The sequence below is a fragment of the Podarcis melisellensis genome (genome assembly GCF_964234715.1).
Source record: "Podarcis melisellensis genome assembly, chromosome: 3".
In the NCBI taxonomy this organism is placed as follows: domain Eukaryota; kingdom Metazoa; phylum Chordata; class Lepidosauria; order Squamata; family Lacertidae; genus Podarcis; species Podarcis melisellensis.
In genome coordinates this window covers 19,907,098-19,934,175 of record NC_138530.1, presented here as the reverse complement: position 1 = coordinate 19,934,175, position 27,078 = coordinate 19,907,098, and the positions used below count along the sequence as shown (strand labels likewise).

Genomic DNA, 27,078 nt, shown 5'->3' with positions numbered 1-27,078 from the left:
AAAATTAATGGCGAGAATTAATAATTTGCTGAGTTAACAATTTGAACTGGAATATAAGGAAGGGAGGTATGAGGAGGTCAGGAAAATAAGTTAAAAGAAAATAAGTAAATGGAAATTTTATGTGTTTTTATTTTATTTTTCTTTGTATTTTATGTATGATGTATTTTTTTTGTTTTTTTCTTTTACAATGTATTTCTTTTGAGAGAGTTTAATAAATATTTATAAAAAAACAAAAACAAAATATAGTCCGGCCCCAAGGTCTGAGGGACAGTGGACTGGCCCCCTGCTGAAAACGTTTGCTGACCCCTGCTTTAGAAGCACGTATGTAAGACAATGCATGGAGAAAGGGAGGGAGAAGCGTTTCTCCCTCTTTCTCATAGCATTAGAATTGAGGGCTGAATGAAGTTTTCGGTATTACGCGCTTTGACTTGGGGCTGAGGGGGAAAGTTGCTGTTTGCTGCTCCACCTCAGCCAGAAGACACGTCTTGGGCTGAAAAGAGCCTCTTTGCAAATGTGCAGAAATCTGCCCCCCCCCTTTGCCTTTGACAAAGCAAAACAAAAATAGCAGCCAGCAGGCGCAACTCCCTCTTCACAAGCACACAGAGCCACGCTTTTGTGAAGTTGAGGGTTCCCAGCGCAAGCCTCGCCTCCGGGAGCCCCCGACAAAGCTTGGCGGGGGCGCGGGAGAGAGGGAGGCCAGAGACGCGAGACGTGCCACGTGAGGCGCCCGGGCTGCTGCTGCTGCCGCCGCGGAGCTTCCTTTGGTACGTGCAGACTGGGCCTTCCGCTTCCTGAGGCCTCGGTCGCTCCTGCGGCTCGTACGTGATGCGAGGCAGCCGCTCAGGCGCATGAATTATGGACGGGCTCCGTGCCTCCCCGGACACGAGGCGCGGAGACTTTCCACATGTACTGCTAGTGATTCACATGTACTGCTGCCGCCGCCCCGGCCCCCCCAGTTTGATGAGCGTCCCCTCAATTCCTTCATTCAAGTCATTTATAAAGATGTTGATTGACGGGATGAAGGAATGCTCATCCGATCTGCAGATGACACCAAACTGGGATGCAGAAGACAAGAGTCGGGATTCAAGAGGCAGATTGGAGAGCAGTGCATGTGAAAAGGATCTAGGGGTCTTGGTGGACCACGAGATTAACAGGAGTCAATAGTGTGATGCAGCAAAAAAAAAAGGGGGGGGGAGCTGCTATTCTAGGTAGCATCAACATTCCCCTACCCCCTACCCCCAAGTCCACTTCTGAATAAGAGATTGTTTTGCACAGTCACTCCTGTTGCTGCTGCTGCTGCTGCTGCGCTCTCTCTCTCACACACACACACACACACACTGCATACATCCTGCCTGCTGCTGCTGGAGAAATGAACATACCTACTAGGCTCTCTGTGCATGCTCCAGAGTTGCCAACTGATCAGGCAAAAGCCCCTGGCCTGCTGCTGCTCTGCCTATGAGTTTAAAGGTAAAGCAGACAGCTTTCCGGGTCATGTGGCTAGCAGGACTAAACCGCTTCTGTGATGGAAACCAGAGCGCACGGAAACTCCGTTTACCTTCCCACTGCAGCAGTACCTATTTTTCTACTCACACTGGTGTGCTTTCAAACTGCTAGGTTGGCAGGAGCTGGGACAGGGCAACGGGAGCTCACCCCATTGAGCAGATCTGAATCGCCAACCTTCTGATTGTCAAGCCCAGGAGACTCCCTTCCGCGACGCTGAAAAGTGCATCTGGGCAGACACCGAAAATCACATCTACACAGACGCTGAAAATCATGGGGGCGCACGCTCATATGCGCACACAGTCCAGCCCACGGAGGGATCTCCGCGGTACCAATCCGGCTGAGGCAAGATAAACCTTGCTGACCCCTGGATCACGCTATAGCGTGGCAGGATACTGGGAACTGGCTTACTCCTTCGAACAGAAGACTCGGCTGATGAGTGCCGCCATCTGCCAGGACTTATATAGCCAAAACAACAGGGAAAAAGAGGGAGGTACTAGCAGCCGGGGGGGGGGGCTAGCTTTTGCAGCAGTACAAAAGCGCTTTAGGGGGGAAACCTAAGAAGGTAAAACGGCAATATGAAAACAGCTGAGTAAGGACTAAACATGCCAGTTGCCACCGAATGCTGAGTGTCTGTTGGGGTGGGGGAGTGGAAACCCAAGGAATGAAGCACTCTGCACACTGCAACATTTTGTTGCAGGTCTCTCTTGTTTAACAATGTTGCAGGGATGCCAAGATTCTCTGCCACGTGAGATTTATGCTGGGCAACACAGCTTAGCATTCAGGAAGTACCGTGCTGCTATTGTTGGCAAAACCTCTGTGTTTTCACGGATGGAACAAGGAGATGTGCCCAGGGAGATGCTGCAGAGCTCAGGCTGCTGAAACAGAGGTGGAAGATGACCCAGCAGGTTCTTGGATGTGCCTCCATAAAACAGATTAATGGGTGAGAGACTCTGATGGGCGATTGGCTGCTCAGTTATATCAGGCTCTCTTATATATATGGAAATCAGGCCAAATAATGTCTAGTTTCAGTCTGGGGGAAAGGGTCCCTATTGCAGTAAGAGGTGATAAAGCTTAGTGCATGGTTTCCTAAGCTTCTGGGTCATTGACGAGTCCTTGATAAATGCATTTGTGAAGATGCCTTTTGGGGTGTTCGTTCCTGAGCCGTGGAAGCAACGATGCACAACACCACCTCTTAGCTCTTTCCCCCCATGATGCAAATGATGACTAGGATTGCCAGATTATGAATATGTCCTTGTCGATGTCCCTTCAATAGCGGTTTGTTCTAGCAATTGGCAGCGGGTTCTGCTTGGCGGTTTCCCCCCATGCTAAGCATCGCTTGCTGAGGTCTGCCGATCAAATTGGGAACAGGAATGGCTTTGAGGTGTGCGGTTTGTCCTAGCCAGTTGGCAACCCTTCGTGATGCTGATGTAGATTTGAGCGCTTGGGTACCTGAGAAAATTTAAATTATGCCACGTTGCTGTATGTGGCAGATGCTTTGAAAACAAAAACTAAAGCTGCTATGATCCATGCACAAGATTCCATTGCTCTCATAGAAAGGTGTATTACGGCCCCCACGTGCAGTGGACACAGTGGCGTAGCGTGGGGGGTGCAAGGGGGGCCGGCCGCACCGGGCGCAACATCTGGGGGTTAGGATAAGGGGGCGCAAATCCACGGGTTAGGGGGCTCAAATTACTTGCCTTGCCCCGGGTGCTGACAACCCACGCTACGCCACTGAGTGGACAATGTTCTCGTGTATACATGTAACATAATAGAATTGTAGAGTTGGAAGGGACCACAAGATTCACCTAGTCTAACCCCCTAAAATGCAAGAATCCTTTGCCGAATGTTATGCTTGAAGCCGCAACCCTGGGATTAAGAGTCTATCCAAGCGAGTTTTCCTGACTATCTCAGTATCATTAAGCTTATATGTATGTATGCTTTTCCAGATAATGCGCAAAGCAGCTCATAAGAACAGTAAACAATATATAGGTGCAACAGGAACATAGGCAGAAATATACAATAATATATCCTGTTATAAGCATAATATATCCAAACCTCCCGTTTTAACAACACCACAAACTTAGAAGAGCTTAACTACAGGAACCTTGTAAAAACTGCTTGTCTCTAAGGAAGACACTAGGGGTCCCCAGTAGACAAATGTTGCGATTCTCACAAGAACTACAATTCCCAAGGCTCTCTGCAGAAAAAAGGAACAATTGCTGACAAGGTGGTGGTGATGTTGTAAAGCGTAGCTGAGGCTAATGATTTATGGCTCTGCTTTAGCTTTTCCTTCCATAGGAGTGAAAGAACTAAGCAGTGATAAATGTAAAGGAAAGTCTCTTTTCTCTTCCAGCTGTTGACACAAGTAGCAGTAGAATATAAAACTTGTATGTATGCCATCGTAACCACAAGAATTTAAAGCCAGGAATAAGTCTGCCACCATTTCCCCTGGCAGGGCTCTGGTGCCTTTAATGAAATTCTGTGGGTGCAGCTTCAACAGATAGAGCTTCCCCCTTGTGGGAAGGGATGGAGGGGGTTCACCAACAGCTATCTGTCAAGCGGGGATTGGTGTTGTATGCTCAAACCGTCTCGTCCCAGTGAGCAACCTGGCTGCTGAATTCTGCACTAGCTGAAGTTTAATAATAATAATAATAATTTTATTATTTATACCCTGCCCATCTGGCTCGGTTTCCCTAGCCACTCTGGGCGGCTTACAACACACATAAAACCACAGAAAAACAACCATTAAAAACTTTCCCATACAGGGCTGCCTTCAGATGTCTTCTAAAAGTCGTGTAGTTGTTTATCTCTTTCACATTGGGCAGGGGGGCATTGCACAGGGAGGGTTTCCGAACCGTTTTCAGAGGCAGTGTCACATATACAATGGTACCTCGGGTTACAGATGCTTCAGGTGACAGATGCTTTGGGTTACAGACTCCACTAACCCGGAAGTAGTACCTTGGGTTAAGAACTTTGCTTCAGGATGAGAACAGAAAGCGCACGGCGGCAGCGGGAGGCCCCATTAGCTAAAGTGGTACCTCAGGTTAAGAACAGTTCCAGGTTAAGAACTGACCTCCAGAATGAAATAAGTTCTTAACCCAAGGTACCACTGTAATGTGGACTGTAAGAAGATCAAAGCGATCCATTCTTAAGGAAATCAGCCCTGAGTGCTCACTGGAAGGACAGATCTTGAAGCTGAGGCTCCAATACTTTGGCCACCTCATGGGAAGAGAAGACTCTCTGGAAAAGACCCTGATGTTGGGAAAGATGGAGGGCACAAGGGGACGACAGAGGACGAGATGGTTGGACAGTGTTCTCGAAGCTACCAACATGAGTCTGACCAAACTGAGGGAGGCAGTGGAAGACAGGAGTGCCTGGCGTGCTCTGGTCCATGGGGTCACAAAGAGTCGGACACAACTAAACAACAAATCTAACCTAGAGATACAATTTACCACTTGTGTTTCTCTAACTTGCCCTGGGATCATAGGGTGAAGGCAGGGGCGTTTTACCCATAGAGACTAGTGGCACGGAGCGCCAGGGCGCCAAGTTCTGGAGGGTGCCAGGGAGGAGGCGGAGGCTGGATGCGGCGCCTCCCCTCGCCTGAAGCAGCGCCATGCCTGGAGCCTCCGTCTGCGTGGCCACCATGGCACGAAGTGGCCAGCTGAGCCGGGAGGCGCCACATCCAGCCTCCGCCTCTTCCCCACCAGAGGAGCTGCCCTCCAGCCGCTGCCCGTCTCCTCCAGCCCCGCCGGCAGCGCCGTTCTCTGGGAAATGGGGAGGGCGCCAGAGGGAGCTTTGCACCATGGTGCTGGATATGCTTAAGATGGCCCTGGGTGAAGGGTAGCTAAAAAATCTAAATAATGATGATGATGGTGCTAATGTTAATAATAATAATAATAATAATAATAATAATAATAATAATGGCATAGGATTCTTCTTCATTCCTCCACACACAAAAAGTAGCGACCAGATTTGAGGTAGAAGCTTATACAGTGGTTCCACGGGTTAAGAACTTCCCTATTAAGTGGTACCTTGGGTTAAGTACTTAATTCGTTCTGGAGGTCTGTTCTTAACCTGAAGCTGTTCTTAACCTGAGGTACCACTTTAGCTAATGGGGCCTCCCGCTGCCGCCACCATGCGATTTCTGTTCTCTTCCTGAAGCAAAGTTCTTAACCTGAGTTGCTATTTCTGGTTTAGCGGAGTCTGTAACCTGAAGCGTCTGTAACCTGAGGTAAAACTGTATTTTAAATGCCTGCTGGAACGAAGTCCTTACACATAACTCAATAGATGTGTTTCAATGCAAAATATTTTTTACTAAATGTACACAAAGAAGCGGCTTTGTAAAGAACCAGTTTCCTGCTTCAGTGAGAGCATTCTCCTTGGAAAATCCTTGGCTTTTATGTGTTAATTTTACGTTAATCTTTTCCGAGCCATCTTGCCGTGGCCTGCATTTTGTAACAGGGTGCGCCTCCAAATGATTTTAATATTCTCCATTTGGTGGTTTGCAAATCTTGCTCCTAATCTCCTGACTCGTTAAAAACAAATCCTTGTATCTTAAATTAAGCCTCTCCATTAGGATTATGCATTCAGTTCTCGATGCTGCATCCCCCAAAGTATCGCTTTCCTATAATCCTCAATTGTGCAACTCAGATTCGCAAGGCGATCTTAGGGGACAGTGATTGCTCTGGGACCTCACTTAGACCCTGAAGTCCTAATAGGAACACATGGCTGTGGAAGGAGCGCAGGAAAAGGGCAGATCCACTGTTTGCTTAGATGCACTTCACATGTTACTGCAAAAACACCACTCTGTGTTTTTCTACCTATATAGGATATTTGTCTACCCACATAAGCCTAGCTAAGGAACTGATCTTTGAAATAAGCCTATGTTTCCAAAAATGACAATGCTATTAGAATGCTGGAGCCTCACCCTGCACCGGAAATAGAAAGGCCCTCTGTTTCTGTGTAATGTGTGAAACAGTATAATAATAATAATATATTATTTATACCCCGCCCATCTGTCTGGGTTTCCTCAGCCACTTTGGGTGGCTCCCAACAGAATATTAAAAACACAATAAAACATCAAACATTAAAAACTTCCCTAAACAGGGCTGCCTTCAGATGTCTTCTAAAAGTCAGATAGGTGTTTATTTCCTTGACACTCAAAGGGAGGGCATTCCATAGGGCAGGTGCCACTACCAAGAAGGCCCTCTGCCTGGTTCCCTGTAACCTCAGTTCTCGCAGTGAGGGAACCACCAGAAGGCCCTCAGAACTGGACCTCAGTGTCCATGCTGAACGATAGGAACAGAGACGTTCATTCAGGTATACTGAGCCTCCTTCAGGAGGACTGCAGCCTCCTCACTTCCCCTGGATTGCAATATTTAATATCAGCCAACGGCATCCTCTTAATCCATGCAGCCACCACATTGTAATAGCATAAGGCTGCCCCCCACTGCTGTGGAACACCCTTACCCTGGAGACTTGCCAAAGTCCAAGTCCAAGTCTGGGCATTTTCCAGCTGCACTGCAAGACACATTTATTTGGCAGCTCTTGAGCACAAGTTAAGCAGGTCAGGGACAATTATAATTAGGATTGAGGTATTCAGTTTTGTTTTCTATGAGATAACAGCACACTTCGGGTTTTGGCACACCTGTCTAATATTTCTTGGCGAGTGGCATGAAATTAGCTGAGCCGGGAGGGATAAGGGAGGAGCAGCATATGGCCCTCTTTTAAATGATGAACTTATCTTCAAGCAGGCATCTTAGCCTTCCCAGCCTTAACAGCATGGTCCTAACCATCTCTGCTGAGAAGTAAGCCTCATTGGAAATCAGTGGCATATCCTTCTAGCTAAGTTCTCCACATCCTAAAAGGACCATTGCCTCCTGGCGACGCACATGCCTTTAAAATTATTATTATTGTTATTATTATTATTATTTTGTGGTGCTTTATTTTTATTTTTTTATAAATGATTTTTATTGGTTTTACATATAATCATATTACGTAAAATCAGACCCCCTTATTTTATCTCTTTGGCTCAACTTAGCCTAACGACTTCCCTCCCTCCCGTCTGATGGTTTACAAAATTAAACTTTACATCTTTACATTTCACTTCATTTCCTATCCTTGTTATATCATGACCTAAAATATTATATTGCTCAACCTGGATAGGTAGCAATTTCATGTTACAAATATTCAGATAACCCTGCCAATGATGTTAATTGCTTACAGTTGTCTTTCAAATATAATATAAATTTGTTCCAGTCTTTTGGAATGCTTGGTCTCGCTGGTTCCGGTTTCTTCCCGTCAGTTTTGTCAGTTCTGCAAAGCCCATCAGTTTCATCTGCCACTTTTCTTTTGTTGGTAGCGCCTGTGGTTTCTGAGGGACGCGGGTGGCGCTGTGGGTTAAACCACAGAGCCTAGGACTTGCCGATCAGAAGGTTGGCTGTTTGAATCCCTGCGACGGGGTGAGCTCCCATTGCTCAGTCCCTGCTCCTGCCAACCTAGCAGTTCGAAAGCACGTCAAAGTGCAAGTAGATAAATAGGTACCACTCCAGCGGGAAGGTAAACAGTGTTTCCGTGCGTTGCTCTGGTTCGGCAGAAGCGGCTTAGTCATGCTGGCCACATGACCTGGAAGTTGTACGCTGGCTCCCTTGGCCAGTAAAGCGAGATGAGCGCCGCAACAGTGCCACCCGCATCCCATATATAAACAAACATAGCTGCCCCCTAATTGTGTTTAGTTTGACCCTAAGAACTAGGCTTGCATCTCAGACCCTCCAAGTGTCCCTATTTTCCAGGGATGTCCCTATTTTCCAGGGACGTCCCTGATTTAGAGAAGCCTTCTGGGTTTCTGATTTGATCCCGGAATGTCCCGCTTTTCCTTAGGACACCTCTATTTTCATTGGAGAAATGTTGGAGGGTATGGAGTTATCCAATCCCAAGTTGTCTGAAGGCATTCCTGTATAGGAAATGTTTTTTTCATGTTTGATGTTTTATTATGTTTCTATATATGTTGGAAGCTGCCCAGAGTTCTTGGGCAACCCAATAAGATGCGTGGGGTATAAATAGTAATATTATTGTTATGGAATGGGACGTCCTTATTTTCAGCAGAGAAATGTTGGAGGGTATGGCCCCTTCCAAGCTTGCATTTCCACTTGAAGCAACCTCCAAACTTGTATGATTCCTCTTTCTGCTCACTTAAATCCTCTCTTCCCGGCACTCCTTCTTGCACGGGACTTGGAGAGAGAAAACAGAAGTATGAGGTCATATACTGGTCATATGGCAGCTGCAGAGTCCACCAACAGAGCTACAATTACTAGGGCACAACTGTGTGTTTATGACATTCAAGCATGCAAAAAGAAGTCTCTCTCCCCCCCCCCCCACCACTCCACTTCAGCCTGTGAGTCTTTTCTGGACTTAGGGATCGTCATAAAAATTACTTAAGCAATGAGCAAGACACAGTTCCTTAATACTAAATTCTACTTTGTAAATGTTCAACGGTTTCAAAAAGTGTTTTCTTAGCAAACATGGTTTCCACTGAAATGGAAATGATAGAGGATCTCTCTCTGTGTCTTTCTTTCTTTCTTTCTTTCTTTCTTTCTTTCTTTCTTTCTTTCTTTCTTTCTTTCTTTCTTTCTTTCTTTCTCTCTCCTTTCTTGATGAAACAATACATGAGCTAAAGCATTGCTATCCTGCAAAAATTGCACTTCTCCAAATCTTGCAATGCAGTTCTCCAGCCGACGTACATGTACAAGAATACATATCCTAGGGTAAAGCATGCACATCAATGCTTCTATTAGGAAAAAATAGCATAAACCTATGCTTTATAATAGGGAAAATTGCAGACAAGGATGTCTGTATTAGGAGAATTTGATGCTAAGGTGCTGATTAATTTGCATGAGGTTTTTTTTTTAATTAAAAAAAATCACAAGCTGATGTTGAAATGTGAAGAGCTGAACTGCATAGCTGTCAACTTTCAGTTTTGAAAATAAGGGATCAGCAGCCTCGAAAATAAGGGATCAGCAGCCTCACCTGTCCCGGGGACAGTCTCATAGCTGTCAACTTACAGATTTGAAAATAAGGGACCAGCAGCCAAAATAGGGACCTGCAACCTCACCTGTTCTAGGAACTCCAGTCTTCCTGTCCTCCTGCAGTCTGGTCAAACTCATGCTGGTAGCTTCGAGAACACTGTCCAACCAACTTTGTAACCAGAGGTTCAACTGAATAGAATCTGAATCACATGCACCACAAGGCCTATGCAGCCTCAACTTAAGATGGCTCCCCAGCCTGGCTTTGCACTGCAAAGTTTGCAGCAGCACGTGCAACTAAATGGCGTCCAGCATTCAAAAACCTCCTCAGCTTGCATTAACTAGCCACACACAACGCATGCAAGCTCCACCCCCCTGTCGTTCTTAGACTTCTTATTGGGTGAGCAACACAGCCAAGCAACACAGTTGGAGCCTCCCTCCTCCCTGGCTGGCAGGGAGGGAGGGAGAGGAGCTGCTTCCTTTGAAATTTAAGGGACATCATTTAAGGGACATCCATCAATAAGGGACAGCAGCAGGACATGGCGCTGGAATAAGGGACTGTCCCTTCAAATAAGGGACACTTGACAGCTATGGACAGTCTACGGAATATCTAACAATCCGGGATACCAGCAGGAAGCAGTGGGAAATGGCGATGGAATAAGGAAATTTCCCGCAAAAAAAGAGAAGGTTAACAGCTATGCTGGACTGGAAAACTGGACTGGAAAACAAGAAACCAAAATGGACATATTAGCCCATCCCTGCTTCTGAGTAAACATGTTTAGGATGGTCCTGCGAGGTTCCAGTTCCACCAAATCCGCATTAGTATTTTGACTTGCATCAAAATTTGTATTATTACAAACAAGGAGGTGTAGAACATTCTGTGTGCTGTGCTTCCTTAACTTTCTTTTTTAGAAAAAAATTCAGAACAGCAGTCATGCAGCAAAGTGACAAGCATGCACTGCAGTGGGTGGGGAAAAATGCCTTTTCTCTCTCTCTCGTAACACTTTCCTTCGCGACTTCTAACAAAGTGCAAATTAATGCAGAAAGAGGAAATCCTGAGACTGTAAGGAATACTGCGCAATTATAGGAGGACAAGAAAGCCTACAATGGTTATAGTTACAGAGGGTTCCCCCCCCTCTTTTTTTGTCAGTTGGTGGTGAAAATATATTTCAGGACAAGATTACCACCAGCAGAACCTTCAGAAAACTACATCAGTCCCCACCTGCAGGAGATTCAAGGTTCAAGGTTTTGCTCCTGCATTAGAAAATCATTTCTCTCCATGTTCCTATCCCTTTTATAACAGCCTCTTGATCTGCAGTTGCAAGTAGAGGCTAATGCTTATATCAACATTGCAATCTTCAAAAAGTGCTAAGAAGCCAGGGGTAGCCTATTGATGGCCTCCAGGTGTTGTGGACTACAATTCCCATCAGCCCCAGCCCATAGGGATGATGGGATCTGTAGTCCCCAACTCTGGATAACATCGCATTGGCCACCTTAAAGTCCCAAGGCATGTCAGGCTTTGTGTAATAGTAAAGGTAAAGGTAAAGGGACCCCTGACCATTAGGTCCAGTCGTGACCGATTCTGGGGTTGCGGCGCTCATCTTGCTTCACTGGCCGAGGGAGGCGGCGTACAGCTTCCGGGTCATGTGGCCAGCATGACTAAGCCGCTTCTGGCAAACCAGAGCAACGCACGGAAACGCCGTTTACCTTCCTGCTGGAGTGGTACCTATTTATCTACTTGCACTTTGACATGCTTTTGAACTGCTAGGTTAGCAGGAGTGTGTACTAGTACTTACACCTTGAATTGGGCCAGGCAGCTCATTGACAGCCAGTGCAGTTCTTTAAGGATCAGGGTTATACGATCCTCTCTCATTGCTCCGCACAACAGCCAGGCAAGCATCATTCTGCACCAGCTGCAACACCTAGGCCATTCTCAAGGGTAGCTCCACCAATAGTGCCTTGCAGTAGTCTAGACAGGAGGGAATCCATGCTCTATGGATAGCCAAGGTCAGATTATCTCAGTCCAGGAACAGGTGTGACTGTTATGTCAGCTAACCCAATTCCAAATTTCAGGTCTAACTGAAAAGGAGAAAGACACCAAACAGGATTTGCTTAAACTTCACGCAGCCTGGAGTGAAATACAACTGGACAGAAAGATCCATGTTTAACTCAAGATGAGTCAAACTGTCATTGCCCTGGAGGTGGAGCAGCTAATTTACCAGACACAGAGCCAAACTGGACTTGATGGGAGCAGCTGTATTTATTCCTCATGTGTCCATCACATTCTTTCATAAAAGCAGGGGAGGCGGGATGCCAGGAGCTGCTGTATATATGTGAAGCTTCTGCATACGGCAAGCCATTGAATGGCAGGTGGCAAGTGAAGAACCTTCAGACTACGGACTGACTCTGCCGAACTAGGCTGGCCCTTGGAAACTCCAGGAAGAGGTAGAAGAAGGCTGAGCTATGAACTTGAGTGACTTGGGGCTCCTGAGCTGTGTCATGTTTGTGTGATTCTTCCAGACCCTCCAGGTGTCCTTATTTTCCAGGATTTACAAAAGCTGTCCCAGTTTCAGATTTGATCCTGGAATGTCCCACTTTAGGACGTCCCTATTTTCATCAGAGAAATGTCGGAGGGTACGGAGTTCTGTGACCCTCGAACCAAGGAGATAAGTAACGGTACAACCTTTAGAAGACATCTGAAGGCAGCCCTGTACAGTGGTACCTCGGGTTACAGACGCTTCAGCTTATAGACGCTTCAGGTTACAGACTCCGCTGACCCAGAAATAGTAGTTTGGGTTGAGAACTTTGCTTCAGGATGAGAACAGAAATTGTGCTCCGGCGGCGCAGCGGCAGCAGGAGGCCCCATTAGCTAAAGTGGTGCTTCAGGTTAAGAACAGTTTCAGGTTAAGAACGGACCTCCAGAATGAATTAAGTACTTAACCCAAGGTACCACTGAATAGGGAAGTTCTTAAATGGTTAATGTTTTATTATGTTTTTATATATGTTTGGAAGCTACTCAGAGTAGCTGGGGCAACCCTGTCAGATGGACGGGGTATTATTATTATTATTATTATTATTATTATTATTATTATTGATGTCCATATTTTCATTGGAGAAAAGTTGGAGGGTATGTTATTCTTCCATGCTGATGTCTGGCTTGTCCACAAATTCTGATGCAGGCTGAAAATCTAAACCCACTTAGCTAGGGAGAAACCCCACTGAACTCAAACGGACTTACTTCTGAGTAGACGTGGCTAGAATTGCACTGTCACTCCTCAGTCCCCTGACTGCTGCTCATGGGCCAGGCCTGACAGGATGTGGGCAGTTGAATCTTCCCACATGGTTATCTTCCCATATTGGATCATTTCAAGCTCCTTAGCGCTGAGCTGGGGTTGAATACAGCAAGACTTATTCCCAACTGTGCTGCCCACTTCTTGAAAACTGTTACTTCACTGGGGCCTGATTTATCAGGTGATTTCCAGCAGGAAGATGGCATGGGGGGGGGAGGATTTAAACCCCACTCCCCCAGGGCTGCAGTCCTGATCTGGATGTGCAGGCTCCCACAGCTGTGATTTGCAAAAGGACAAAACACACCACATGGCATGGGAAGGGTCAGGCATGAGACTTCTGCATAATGTCACAACTTAATCACCTCTCTCTCTCTCTCTCTCTCTCTCTCTCTCTCTCTCTCTCTCTCTCTCTCTCTCTCTCTCCCTCTCTCTCTCTCCCTCCCTCCCTCCTGCCCCAGGAATCCTGGGACTTGTAGCTGGCTTATACGGAGTCAGACCATTGGTCCATCTAGCTTAGTACCGTCTCATAATAATAATAATAATAATAATAATTTTTTATTTATACCCCGCCCATCTGGCTGGTTTTCCCCAGCCACCTTGGGCAGATTCCAACAAAATATTAAAATACCATAATGCATCAAACATTAAAAGCTTCCCTAAACAGGGCTGCCTTCAGATGTTGTCTAAAAGTCTGGTAGTTGTTGTTCTCTTTGACATCCGGTGGGAGGGCGTTCCACAGGGCAGGTGCCACTACCGAGAAGGCCCTCTGCCTGGTTCCCTGTCACTTGGCTTCTCGCAGTGAGGGAACTACCAGAAGGCCCTCAGTGTCCAGGCAGAACAATGGGGCTGGAGACGCTCCTTCAGATATACTGGACTGAGGCCGTTTAGGGCTTTAAAGGTCAGCACCAACACTTTGAATTGTGCTCGGAAACGTGCTGGGAGCCAATGTAGATCTTTTAAGACCGGTGTTATGTGGTCTCAGCGGCCACTCCCAGTCACCAGTCTAGCTGCCGCATTCTGGATTAACTGCAGTTTCCGGGCCACCTTCAAAGGTAGCCCCACATAGAGCACATTGTAGTAGTCCAAGCGGGAGATAACCAGAGCATGCACCACTCTGGCGAGACAGTCTGCGGGCAGGTAGGGTCTTAGCCTGCGTACCAGGTGGAGCTGGTAGACAGCTGCTCTGGACACAGAATTGACCTGCGCCTCCATGGACAGTTGTGAGTCCAAAATGACTCCCAGGCTGCGCACCTGGTCCTTCAGGGGCACAGTTACCCCATTCAGGACCAGGGAATCCTCCACCCCCGACCACCTCCTGTTTCCCAAAAACAGTACTTCTGTCTTGTCAGGATTCAACCTCAATCTGTTAACCGCCATCCATCCACCAACCGCCTCCAGACACTCACACAGGACCTTCACCGCCTTAACTGGTTCTGATTTGAAAAAGAGGTAGAGCTGGGTATCATCTGCCTTTTGATGGACCCCCAGCCTAAACCCCCTGATGATCTCTCCCAGTGCCTGCATGTATACCTTGAAAAGCATGTCTACACTGACTGACAGAAGTTTTCTGGGGTATCAGGCAGGAGCCACTCCCAGACCTACCAGGAGCTGCCGGGGATTGAGTAAGGCAGTTTCCAAAGTTCCTATGTTCCGCGCTACTGGCACAAATGAAAAAACTACACAGTGTGGTTAAGTGCTGTTGTTGTTGCCATTTATAATAAAATATAATTTCCCCTTTGCTCTTTTGTGCAGGATTATGTAATGCAGAATATGATTATAATTCACAGCTCCATATAGCAGAGAGGAATGGTGCACCAGACATTAAACCAAGCAAACTGCCTGGCTACAGAGCCCCACTTGATCGCCAACATTTATTCCGTTAAGTAAGATCCTGGCAACGCTTCCCAGCACTTTGCAACCCTTCTGCTCTTGCAACAGAATGCCTTCCATGCTGGGCTTGCTTATCCCACCAAGCATGACCTCAGGGTATATTTTGATATCATAGTGCAGCAGCAACCGCCATGAAACCATGTGACAAACCAAATTCAAAACAACCCAAGACAGAGATGATGAGATACATTAGCTCATGTCCAGTAATCATCACCCCTGCCAGAAAATCTCTTATCCTTTTGCCCTGAGCTTTCCAGTCATCTTCCATTTCACCCCAAAGGGAGTAGCTGGAAATACTTGCTGCTTTGGGGTACCCAGATGATTGGATATAGCCATCCCAGTGCAGGGGGGGGAGCTCACTGCTGACACTTTCCCTGCCCCCCTTTTTTCCTCGCTCAACATTTTGAGCAGTGCCAGGAGGAGGCTGAATTTCCCACAATGCCCCTGGCCAACAGTTGCTGTGGGGCACCGTGGGAAATTCAAGGGTGGGTACATCCAGGCACCCAGTCCGCCAGGGACTCCTGATAAAGGAGGGGCCTCTCCTGGGCTCATCTTGCCCATGGCTGTGCATTCCCTTGAGATCGGAAACTTGGACTGTCTCAACCAAGTGGAACCACGTAGCACCTGTTCTGAAAAACCTGCACCTGTTATATGGTATTGAGCCCAATTCAAGAAGTTAGCACAGACGTAAAAGGTCCTCAGGAGGGACGCAGGTGGCGCTGTGGTCTAAAACACAGAGCCTAGGGCCTGCCGATTGGAAGGTCGGTAGCTCGAATCCCCGCGATGGGGTGAGCTCCCGTTGTTCGGTCCCTGCTCCTGCCAACCCATCAGTTCAAAAGCATGTCAAAGTGCAAGTAGATAAATAGGTACCACTCCGGCGGGAAGGTAAACGGCATTTCCGTGCGCTCCTCTGGTTTGCCAGAAGCAGCTTAGTCATGCTGGCCACATGACCCAGAAGCTGTCTGCAGACAAACGCTGGCTCCCTCGGCTAGTAAAGTGAGATGAGCGCTGCAACCCCAGAGTCGTCCGCGACTGGACCTAATGGGCCTAAAAAGTCCTAAACAATAACGTAAGACTCGGATATCTGAAAGAACTTCAGTCTCAACAAAAATTGATCGAGGTGTTTCATGTTTTCTTTGTACAGTACTGGAGTACACCACATTTGATAGAATCTAGTGCTATGCTGAATTTTCTCACCATTCTCCATAAATGAGAAAAGAAATTGCCTTTAAAAACTATGAAATGGGAGAGAAAATGTCAGTGGACCTCGAGGTGCAGGGAGTGCAATCCTGTTATTGTCCTTACCTTACTTTTGAGGCAAGGGGTGCCTTTCCTTTTTTTCACTCACTGGTGGTCTGCACTCCACAGCCTTCCTAGGTGCCTGCAGTTCAAAGAATCATTGTTAGTTCCCACCCAGATGAGGAATTGCGGGCAGCCAGGGAGGCTGCAGAGTGTTGGGTAAATGTTTCTGGGGAAGAAAAAAATACACACCAATTTGGCCAACTTGCAGTGTGAAAGGATAACCTCAAAACTCTGCACTCACAAAAATCCTAAAGAAAGAGGCCTGGGAATGATACATTTTTTAAAAAACACCTCCCAGCATTAAATACACAGTGATTCCAAATTAAAGAACTAACAATTGCTTTGCCTGTTACAGATAGGTAGCCGTGTTGGTCTGCCATAGTCAAAACAAAAAAAATTGTATCTGTGTATCTGAAGCGTGTATCTGAAAAAAGCGTGTATCTGAAGAAGTGTGCATGCACACGAAAGCTCATACCAAGAACTAACTTAGTTGGTCTTTAAATTGCTTTGCCTGTGTGTTTGGGCTATTATTTATTCAATTGCAGTCCTGGGCTCATTGAATTCACCTAGGACACCTTCCTCAATAATGTTCTTGTCTTCTCTTCAATGCACCTTTTGAAAACACTGGGCATTTCCTGACTCTCTGTCATGCATCACTCTCCTTTATTGATTTAACACTCAAGCTCCTTTTATAGAATGGAAGCATTTTGGCTACCTCTGGAATATAGTTCATTCTCAATATATGCTTTGTGCTCTTCTTTCTGTCTCCCAGTTTGCATGAAGATAGCAAGGGGCCAGTGGTAATATAGTGAAAGTTGCAAGATGTCCCAAGTAATATTATCATTTCATTCTTGTAGGCTTCAGAGCTGCAGGAAAGCAGCATGAAATATTTCAAATGAATATAAACAGGGGGAAAGTAAATGAAAGGCCACTCCTATGTGAGTTTACTCAGAAACAAATCCCACTGAGTTTTATTTGACTTACATGTTAATTTTTGGAGACTTATAGCCTTGAAATCAGAATTTTCCGCCCTCAGTAAATTTCTGTCACCTCAAGAAAGTTTAGTTTAAAAATAGGCTCATAATCCTCAATGCAATCATCTCTTATTATCTTTTGCTCATGCCAGGCTAATAGGAGGTTCTGGCCGGTACAGATACACTTCTTAAAATGATTTTTAAATGCAAGGCATTTTTCCTCCATATATCGTGCACTGATTTCCAGGTCCCTTTGTGGCACGTGTTGAGAGTCCACTACCACAGTTCAGTAATTGTGTAAACTCTGTAGAAAGTATTTCCACAATAACCTAGTGAAAGGCCACTATTTTGCACAAAGGTAATTGCACCTAAGGGATGCGGGTGGCGTTGTGATCTAAACCACTGAGCCTAGGGCTTGCCAATCAGAATGTCGGCAGTTCGAATCCCCGCAATGGGGTGAGCTCCCGTTGCTCGGTCCCTGCTCCTGCCCACCTAGCAGTTCAAAAGCACCCCAACAAGTGCAAGTAGATAAATAGGTACCGCTCCGGCAGGAAGGTAAACGTTGTTTCCGTGCGCTGCTCTGGTTCGCAGCTTAGTCATGCTGGCCACAGGACCCGGAAGCTGTCTGCAGACAAACGCCGGCTCCCTCAGCCAGTAAAGCGAGATGGGCGCGCAACCCCAGAGTTGTCCGTGACTTGACCTAATGGTCAGGGGTACCTTTACCTTTAATTGCACCGAAGCTTATTGATTTCAAGTTTTTGGCATGTAGAGGATTGGCAGATAATGCCCCAGGAGACGATATCATAGTCGCTGCTGTGAAAGAAGTGGTGATGCCCATCCCTGTTCCACTACAGGAGGGTTAAGGAAGGAATTTGATTCAGATTGCATTAAAAGGCATGTCTACCCAATTCACACTTTCTGAAATGACACATGAACTGAAGCATAGCCATCCTTTGAAATTTACATTTCTCTGGATTTTGAGCTGCAGTTTTCCAGCCAAGTAATGTGTGCATTTAATAGGGTAAAGTGTGCATAGAAATGCACATATTCGTCACAACGATATACATGATTATTTATTTATTTATTTATTTATTGCATTTGTATCCCACCCTTATGAAAATTCATCAGGATTTTAGCGAGAATTTCTCCCAACAGACAAATTTTTATACGCAGTTTTGGCAAATATACACATTTTATTTGCAAGCACTTTCCGCTAATTTAATGCAACTGTGTTTGTTATTTTCACATAGGTGCATTCACACGCACACTTCCAAACCCCAATATATTTATTTTAGTACATGTTGCTCGGCTGGAGAAACACATTGCAAAATTCAGAAAAGTGCAAATTTGTAAGAATGGAGGTGCTTGGTTCATACATTGTTAAAGAAATTGTGGATCTGGTAGCCATTAAGTGCGAACTGAATCTAATTGCTCCCCTATCCCTTCTCCCAGCCATAGCAAGAGATGCTGGGGATTGAACCTAGGATCCTCTGCACGCAAGGCAGATTCTCTACCACTGAGCTGTGGCGCTTCCACAAATTAATGCTGCTCCCACCACCATGACTTTATAGTGCTTCAATCTATTACACACACACACCATAACCAACCACTGTTTTGACTGTCATTGCTTCCTGCGTAATACTGGTGCCAAGATCCTCTGCTGCTGCCTTTGGGGCGTTTTGCTAGTTAATAAATATAACTGAAAGCACTGATTAATTCATTGGTACAATTTTATGGTTAGTAATCATGGATACTAAAGTGATTTGTGAACAGGCTTTAATCAGGGCTGTTTGGCTTTGGAACAGATACACAGTGCTGATGAGTTTTCGGCAAACAGTCTCTCGATTTGGGAGTTTCATAGCTTTTAATTCCATGCTGCCTTCCTACCCCAAAATGATACATGATAGCTCAAAAGAATATATTCATTAAAAGGTTATGGGACCTCTGACCATTAGGTCCAGTCGTGGCTGACTCTGGGGTTGCGGCGCTCATCTCACTTTATTGGCCGAGGGAGCCGGCGTACAGCTTCCGGGTCATGTGGCCAGCATCACTAAGCTGCTTCTGGCGAACCAGAGCAGCGCACAGAAACACTGTTTACCTTCCTGCCGGAGCGGTACCTATTTATCTACTTGCACTTTGCACTTTGATGTGCTTTCGAACTGCTAGGTTGGCAGGAGCAGGGACCGAGCAACAGGAGCTCACTCCATCACAGGGATTCGAACCACCGACCTTCTGATCGGCAAGTCCTAGGCTCTGTGGTTTAACCCACAGCGCCACCCGCGCCCCTATCTTCATTGGTTAATCTTAAAAAAAAAAAGATTACCTGGATGGAGACATTGTGTATTAGTAGCAACAACAACAATTATAACCCAAACAGATTATAGCCAAAAAGCAGAAAAAGAAAAGAGGTAAACAAACAATCTCAGAAGCATATTAAGTGCAATAGTACTAGTTTTCTTTCAAAGATTAGCTTGTTTTCATGTGTGAATGCGCACCCCAGTCAATCACAAATGAACAACCACATCCTAGGCCAGCGGTTCTCAACCTGTGGGTCCCCAGATGTTGTTGGACTACAACTCCCATCATCCCTGAGCTCTGGCCTTGCTAGCTAGGAGTGATGGGAGTTGTAGTCCAACAACATCTGGGGACCCACAGGTTGAGAAAGGCTGCCCTAGGCCAACCCCAACCTCTCTCACCACCAAAGGAACACAATTGAATAGCAGGGAACCTGCACAAGCGACGCTGACACAAAACCCGACACATATATTAAGTAAAACAGAAACATTGCCACCTGACCCCACCCCCACTCATCTTTCCCCCCTCCACCTCTTCCCTCCATTTCTTCTTAATATAACACTAATGTCTCAACAAATAAAACTAATCTGTAAAAATGTTACTTGGGGGGAAAAGAGAGAGCAAGAGATTGCTCATACTTTTGTAAACCAATAAAATCTTTAATAATAATAATAAGAATAAGAATAAGAAGAAGAAGAAGAAGAAGAAGAAGAAGAAGAAGAAGAAGAAGCTTGTGTGTCATCTCAGTTCTAAACATAGTGGTCATGATCCCAAGGAAAGGGAGATGAGTGCAAATGAATGCTGCACTCGAGTTTTCCACAGGGGGCGGGGAATCAGATCCCAGAGCTGGGATTGTGTCCAGTTATCGTCTGCTTTTGGGTAAAGAAGAAAGATGCCAATGGTTGAGTTCAGCTCCCCATCCCTAATTCCAGATTCACTTTGGAAGAGGCGCCGATCAGCACTGTTTAAGAGAATCTTACTGCAGTTGTTTGATCACAGTTCAAGCCCATGCACCATAATCTATGCATTAGAATTAGTACATTTAATGCAGCTCTTGTGTCTTCTTATCATTCTTTTTAGTGATGGGTTTTCCATATTTTTGGAGACGAGTAAGCGGCCACCTCAGAAGAGGAGGATGTGGAGAAGACAGCAAGATTACAAGGCAGCAAAATGACAACGGTCACTAAATAGAAGAAATCAAAATGTTAACAGAAAACAATTGAAGTCTGGGTTGTATTCAGCCAAGTCCTACTCAGAATAGAACCAATGAAATAAATCCACCTAACTTAGTCATATCCATTAATTAGCTTAAATGGTAGGACTAGCGTTGACTACCAACCTTTGTGGAAGGAAGGGCCCAATTGCCAGTCCGAATGCAATAAATGGTGTGGTGTGTGTGTGTGTAGAGGTGCAGGGGAGGAAAGTTTTATTTGAAACACCTCCTTAAATTTAAAATTAGCAAACTGGTGTGTTTTGTTCCCATGACGGATTGTTTTGTTTTCGTGCAATCCATAGGGGAAAGAACTTGCAGACTAAGGAAGAAAAGTTCCAGGAGCAAGTCAAACACACAATTAGCAGAGAGATTGATGATGGTCTCTAACCTGCCAGCTCCCATTCCTTGGGAAGGGAAATGCACAGTTTGGTTTCAAAGTGATCTGGGAAACGTTTGCGAAGAGATCGTATTGGATGCACCACTGGAGCCCTTTTAGCACTTAGACTAAGGTTGTTCCCAATACGTCTGTGATGAAACACCATGTGGATTGGACTGGAACTTAAATGCTAAAGAAATGTTTTGAGGGTGGAGCTCTATTGGTGGATGCACCAATGTCTTTTAGCCTGGAATGCATCGCCTGTGAATGCTGCTAATGCAGGATAGCCACAGATAATCACAGTAGCACAGTGGACAGAGCTGGACATGGACTGGAGACACCTAGGTTCATATCCTCCTATTCAGCTGTGAAGCCAACTGAGCAACCTTGGCCCAGTGACAATTTTTCAACCCAATCTACCTTCTAGGGCCGTTGTGAGGATAAAATGGGATTCTTCTTCTTCTTCTTTGGTGATCACTAGTAGCCAAGTAAGATTGTCTTCCATAAACACAGTTTTAAAAGTGAGTCCGTAAGTAACTGTGGAGGCTAGTTGTGGATCCACACATCCTTCCACAGTGGGGACATAGATTTCCAGGCGGGAGTTGATCATGGTGAGAGTTTGCCAAAGGTACCTTCCTCTTTGTGCATTTCTCCCTTTCATCCTGAGTTTGAGCATCTTCAGAACTCATGACACCTTTGGTAAAGGCTGTTCTCCAACTGGAGCATTCGCAGGCCAGTGTTTCCCAGTTGTCAATGTTTATACTACATTTTTTAAGATTTGCCTTGAGAGAGTCTTTGAACCTCTTTTGTTGACCACCAGCATTACGCTTTCCATTTTTAAGTTTGGAATAGAGCAGTTGCTTTGGAAGACGATAATCAGGCATCCGCACAACATGACCAGTTCAACAAAACAAAAAAAATTCCTTCCAGTAGCACCTTAATCTTTAAGGTGCTACTGGAAGGAATTTTTTTTGTTTTGACTATGGCAGACCAACACGGCTACCTATCTGTAACAGTTCAACAAAGTTGATGTTGAAGAATCATTGCTTTGACCAATTTGTACTGACTTGTCAGACCAGCCAAGATGTGTTGCTTGTGTGTAGATATTAATTCTAGTATTATAAATAATTATACTGTGCAGGGAGGGTTATTGTTTTCATTTATCATTACGGTATGTATTTTTGTGTTTTCATATTGTAAAGTGCCCTGTGATCTTTGGATGAAGGGTGGCATAGAAAATAAATAAACAAAATAACATAAAATAAGTAAGTCTGAAAAGCTGGAAAACATATCTGATACTTTAGCTATTGTCATCTTAACTTAAGAAGACTGTGGGGCAGTTTAAAATTTTGATTTTCTAGTCCTACACTCCACTTGACAGCCTTCTCCCGCTTACGTTTAAGAGGGTTTTTAATAATAATAATAATGTTTCCAAATATATTCCTTTTTTATACTACACCTGCCCAAAGGGGGGGGGGGACCAGCAGTACCAAAAAATCCTTATCCTCCCAAACTCTAAAATGTTTCCTTAACGGCCAGCGTAAAAAATTAATAATCATAATAATAAAAAAGTGGAAGAGACACAACACAGCGAAAAACCGGAACAGATTGCGGCAGCCTTAACTTAGTGTCTTCCAGCTGCTTCCCACCGCTGGCCGAGGCTGCTGGGAGTTGTAGTGCCCAGCAGCTGGAAGAGGGCGCCCGGTTGGGGGAGGCTGCGTGGAAGTTCCGAGGATTTATCGATTACATCATCGCCGGGGAAAGCGCGTTGCAAAAAAAAAAAAAAAAAAAAAAAAGGGAAAGGGAAAACTGTGGACGCTTCTCGGCGCTGTCGGCTCTTTGGAGAGGAACCCTCAGCTGCTCTCCGGCAGCGATTCGGCATCGCTCCTCCTTTCTCCGCTCCAGCTAGTCGGAGGTGGCGGCGGCGGCGGCAGCAGCAGCAATAGGACGGCGGGCGGGCTCCTTCATTTCCCCTTTATTTATTTCTTTTTCGGAGAAGTGGCGTTTGCAGCCCGGGGTGGGGAGGGAGGAGTGTGTGCGTAAAGATCCGGCCGCTCCGGAAAGTCAAAGTGGGCTCAGCGCAGTTCCTCTCTCCGGGAAAAGGGGAGAGTCGGCCTTCCCTCCGCCGAAGGAGGGAGGAGGCGGGCGGCTCGGCTGTTGTTTTTTGTTTTACGCGGCGCCCGGGAAGCCCCCTCCTCGCCCTCGGGGCGCAGCGCCGCGGAGACCCGGCGCCGCGGTGCGGATTGTGCGCGCACGGCGCCCAACCAGTTCCTCTTTCCGCCGCCGGAGACACTCGGTCATCGTGCCCGCCGGAGGAGGAAAATCCCTGCCAGCCAAGTTTGGCACCGGCGGGGAGGGCGACGGCGAGGCGGCGCAGGGAAGGAGGGAAGAGGGCGAGCCGAGAAGAAATGCCAGCGCCCGTGATTTGTGGCTGAGCTGCTCCCCGGCTGCCAGCCAAGCCGCCCGCTTTGCCCACCGCTCGCTCCCCTCGCCTGGCACCGATGCGCCCCCCCGGGGGTCGTCTCCTGCGCCCTTCGCTGCGCGGCGCCCTGTGATCTCTGCGCCTCGACCACCCCCGACGGCGTCCTTCTTCGCCCCGCTCAGCGCACTTTTATCATCATTATTATTATTGGAAAGAGGGAGTCTCTTTTTTTCCTCGCCGACTGTTCCCCCTCCTTCCTAAAATGACGGTCGGTTTGGGAAGCTCCTTCTCATCATCATGGCCAACGGGACGGGGGCGGCGACGGTCATGCTGAAATGCGTGGTGGTGGGCGACGGGGCGGTGGGCAAAACCTGCCTGCTGATGAGCTACGCCAACGACGCCTTCCCGGAGGAATACGTGCCCACCGTCTTTGACCATTACGCAGGTAAACGCGCGTCTCGCCGGGAAGTGCTGAGTAAGGGCGCTCCGGCTCCGCCACCCTCTTCTCCGCCCCCCCCCCCTACCCAGCTTCCAGCACCCCAGAAACAGCAGCAACAGAGCCGAGCAACTTCGGCGAAAACTTTTCCCTTTCCCTAATTCTGGTCTCCTATCCCCCCTCCCTCCCTCCCTTCCTTTCCCCCTCTTTTCTCCTGCCTTCTTGTAAAGCAGAGGCTGCGTTTATTTTTATTTCTTTGGCGGCGGGGGGACGACTAGTGTTTGCAATCCCGGGGATCCCCGACGACACCCTTTTTTGCAAAAGGAAAGCAGCTCAACATGACTCCTCTAAAGCGTACTCTTCTTCTCTTCCCCTCAATTGGAGGGGTCTGGTTATCGAAAGAGTGGAAAGGGGGAAGGACGATTGGAGACTGCAGATGCCTGACCACTCCAAAATTGTCGCATTTTATAGATATACATATACATGTGTGTGTGTGTGTGTGTGTGTGTGTGTGTGTGTGTGTGTGTGTGTGTGTGTGTAAAGGGACTGGAATATATATATATACTGTATATATATAGTATATATATAGAGAGAGAGTGTGTGTATTTAATTGGTGGGGGCAGAATAGGGTGGCGAATTGCCGTTATGACGGGAGCAAGGATTTAATCCATGCCCGATAGGACCTTGACAGACAGCAACTGAAAGTTGGGGAATAAATGGGACAGAGGTTAAATGGGGGGGGGGGACGACCCAACACCCTCTCACTAGCCTCTGAAGTCCTGTTATGAGCACATGATGTGTGTGTATTGACACACACACACACACACACACACACATCGAGGGCACCTTTTTGTAGGCTTCAGCATGTTAATAGGGGAGTGTAGTTCTGTTTTGCTCCATCACAAAAGTGCTTCGAAGGTGTATATCTGGGCAGAGACAGGGATCATTGCTAGTTTTAAAAGGTTGCCTACCCATTTGAGATGTCTGTGCTTTTTTTAAAAAAAAAATAATTGAGTTTGGGAGAGTAATAGAATCCACTTGTTTGCTCCTTGGTCTAGAGAGGAAAGAGGGAGCTTGAGAGAGTGTGTGTGTTGCTCTGGGGCCCCTGCCTGATATTCTCTTTCTCTCTTTGCAGTCAGTGTGACAGTCGGTGGCAAGCAATATCTGCTGGGGCTATATGACACTGCAGGACAGGTAAGGGCTTTTCCCCCCTGACCCAGCAGCTTCAAAGCAACAGGGCGGGTTGCTTTTTAAAAAGGGGGAAATAAAAAGTGATCAGCATATGGTGTTTTCCAAAGCTTGAGCTCTGTTCATGCTTACTTGCACACGCTGAATTATTCAAGGACTGTCGTTTATGTTGAGGTGTCTCAATACGGCAGCTTGTGATAATTGCCTCATTTACTGCCTTGTCGCAGATCTTTGGAGAATGGATCGCCCTCCCCCCAGTATTTTAAAATACTATTATTTTAAAAATCAATAATTGCAAGCAGCCGATTTCGTGATCCCAACTCCTCTCACCCAGGGAAAAACAACCAGCCTTGTGAGATACTTTATTTTTAGTTCCAAATGGCTGGGTCCTCTTTTGAGTTCTGCCTTGCTTCTCATTGGTGGACGGGCAACATGAGCCTCTGGCTCTGATTGGAGAATAATGGCATCATCTAATGTTATGGGAAGGCATTTTGTCTGATTGTGTTTATTATGGCCCCAGGGACACATTGCTTCCTATCCTGAAATCATTCCTTTGAGTCAAAACATTTGCAAGGAATGACTGAATAGTTTTGGAGCACAGCAGAGAGGGGAGGTTTCTCCCTCTGTTTCAAATTTGTCTGCGCAGGAGAAGGAAAACAACAAGAAGAGATCCCAAACTACAGCTTTTGCATCCAGATCAGACATGAGGAATTGTACTGTTTCCAGTTTGCTAGTGCTTGTTGGTTTGCATTCTTTTAGCTGTAATGGGCTGGATGCAGACTTTCCTCTACTTAAAAGTGGACCTCCTCATGGGACTTAAGGTCAAGTCCTATTCATTTCAGTTCTGGGGCTGGGCGATATATCAATATATCATCCAAAACTGGTTTGAAGGCCATGTTGTGATGCTGGTTTCATAATTTTTGACCTGGCAATATATTGTGAATCATGTGTGTGTGCTATGCAAAAAATCACGATGCAGGAGAAACTAAGAAGCCACTCAATGCCTCTACAGTACATAGGTCCATCCTTATTTCATACATCATGATATATCAGTACAGTGGTACCTTGGGTTACATACGCTTCAGGTTACATACGCTTCAGGGTACAGACTCCGCTAACCCAGAAATAGTACCTCGGGTTAAGAACTTTGCTTCAGGGTGAGAACAGAAATTGTTCTCTGGCGGCGCGGCGGCGGCAGCAGGAGGCCCCATTAGCTAAAGTGGTGCTTCAGGTTAAGAACAGTTTCAGGTTAAGAATGGACCTCTGGAACAAATTAAGTACTTAACCCGACGTACCACTGTATATCACGATGTTTAAGCTGGTGATATATCACGATGTTGAAAACCAGATATCACCCAACCCAACTCCATTCTCAGCATGACTAAAGCCACAATCCTAACCCATTTACCTGGGAATTCCTTCATAGTAGACGTGGTTAAGATAACAGCCTCCTTAATCCAGCCCATAGGTACTCATCTTCTGTGGTATTGAACCAGTAAAGTAACTTGATACTGTGCCTTCATGCTTTGAATGCAGGTGTTCTGATCAAAAATGTCTCTAGGCCCCAAAAGAGTCTGCCCAAAATATGTTTAGAAATCAGTTATGCAGTCTGTGATGACCCTCTTTTTTATTTCTGTACATCATTTCTGTATATCCACATCACTGTGTGGCACCATATACAATTTATAAGAACGTAAAATGAAACACTGCTGGATCAGGTCGCTGAGGATAACATACAAAGAGGCTGCTGGATCAGGCCAGTGGCTCATGTGGTCCAGCATCATTTCTCTCAGTGGCCAACCAGATGTCTGGTGGAAACCCACAAGCAGAAACCGAGCATAAGATCATTCTCGGTTCTTGAGGTTTCTAGTAACTGGCATACAGAAGCAGAAGCATTCTGTAGAGGCAGCTTCTGTATGTGGGGGTAAAGTATAGCTTCCACCATGGCTGGTAGCCACCTCCATAAATTTATCCAATCCTCTTTTAAAGCCGTCCAGGTTGGTGGCTATTGCTGCCTCCTGCAGGAGTGAGTTCCACGGTTGTAACTATGCGCTAGGTGAAAAAGACCCCATTTCCCACAGCGCCAAAGCAGACGCCTTGTGGAATCCCATAAGCAGGACATGAGATCAATAGCTCGCATGCTGTCTTCTCCAGCAGCTGGCATTCAG

At 46.3% G+C, this 27,078-nt stretch overlaps 1 protein-coding gene across 2 annotated transcripts in view; it reads left to right on the top strand.

Annotated features, from left to right (window-relative positions):
- The first annotated feature begins 22,692 nt into the window (after positions 1-22,692).
- RHOQ (ras homolog family member Q) overlaps positions 22,693-27,078 on the top strand; it is a 30,914-nt gene continuing 26,528 nt past the window's right edge. Inside the window, exons 1-2 of one of the 2 annotated variants that reach the window (XM_081904481.1) lie at positions 22,693-23,731; positions 24,858-24,916. In XM_081904481.1, coding sequence (XP_081760607.1) covers positions 23,584-23,731; positions 24,858-24,916 — 207 coding nt within the window. In that variant the 5' untranslated portion in view covers positions 22,693-23,583. The remainder of the gene's footprint in view (positions 23,732-24,857; positions 24,917-27,078) is intronic. The other variant, XM_081904480.1, reaches the window with a different exon arrangement.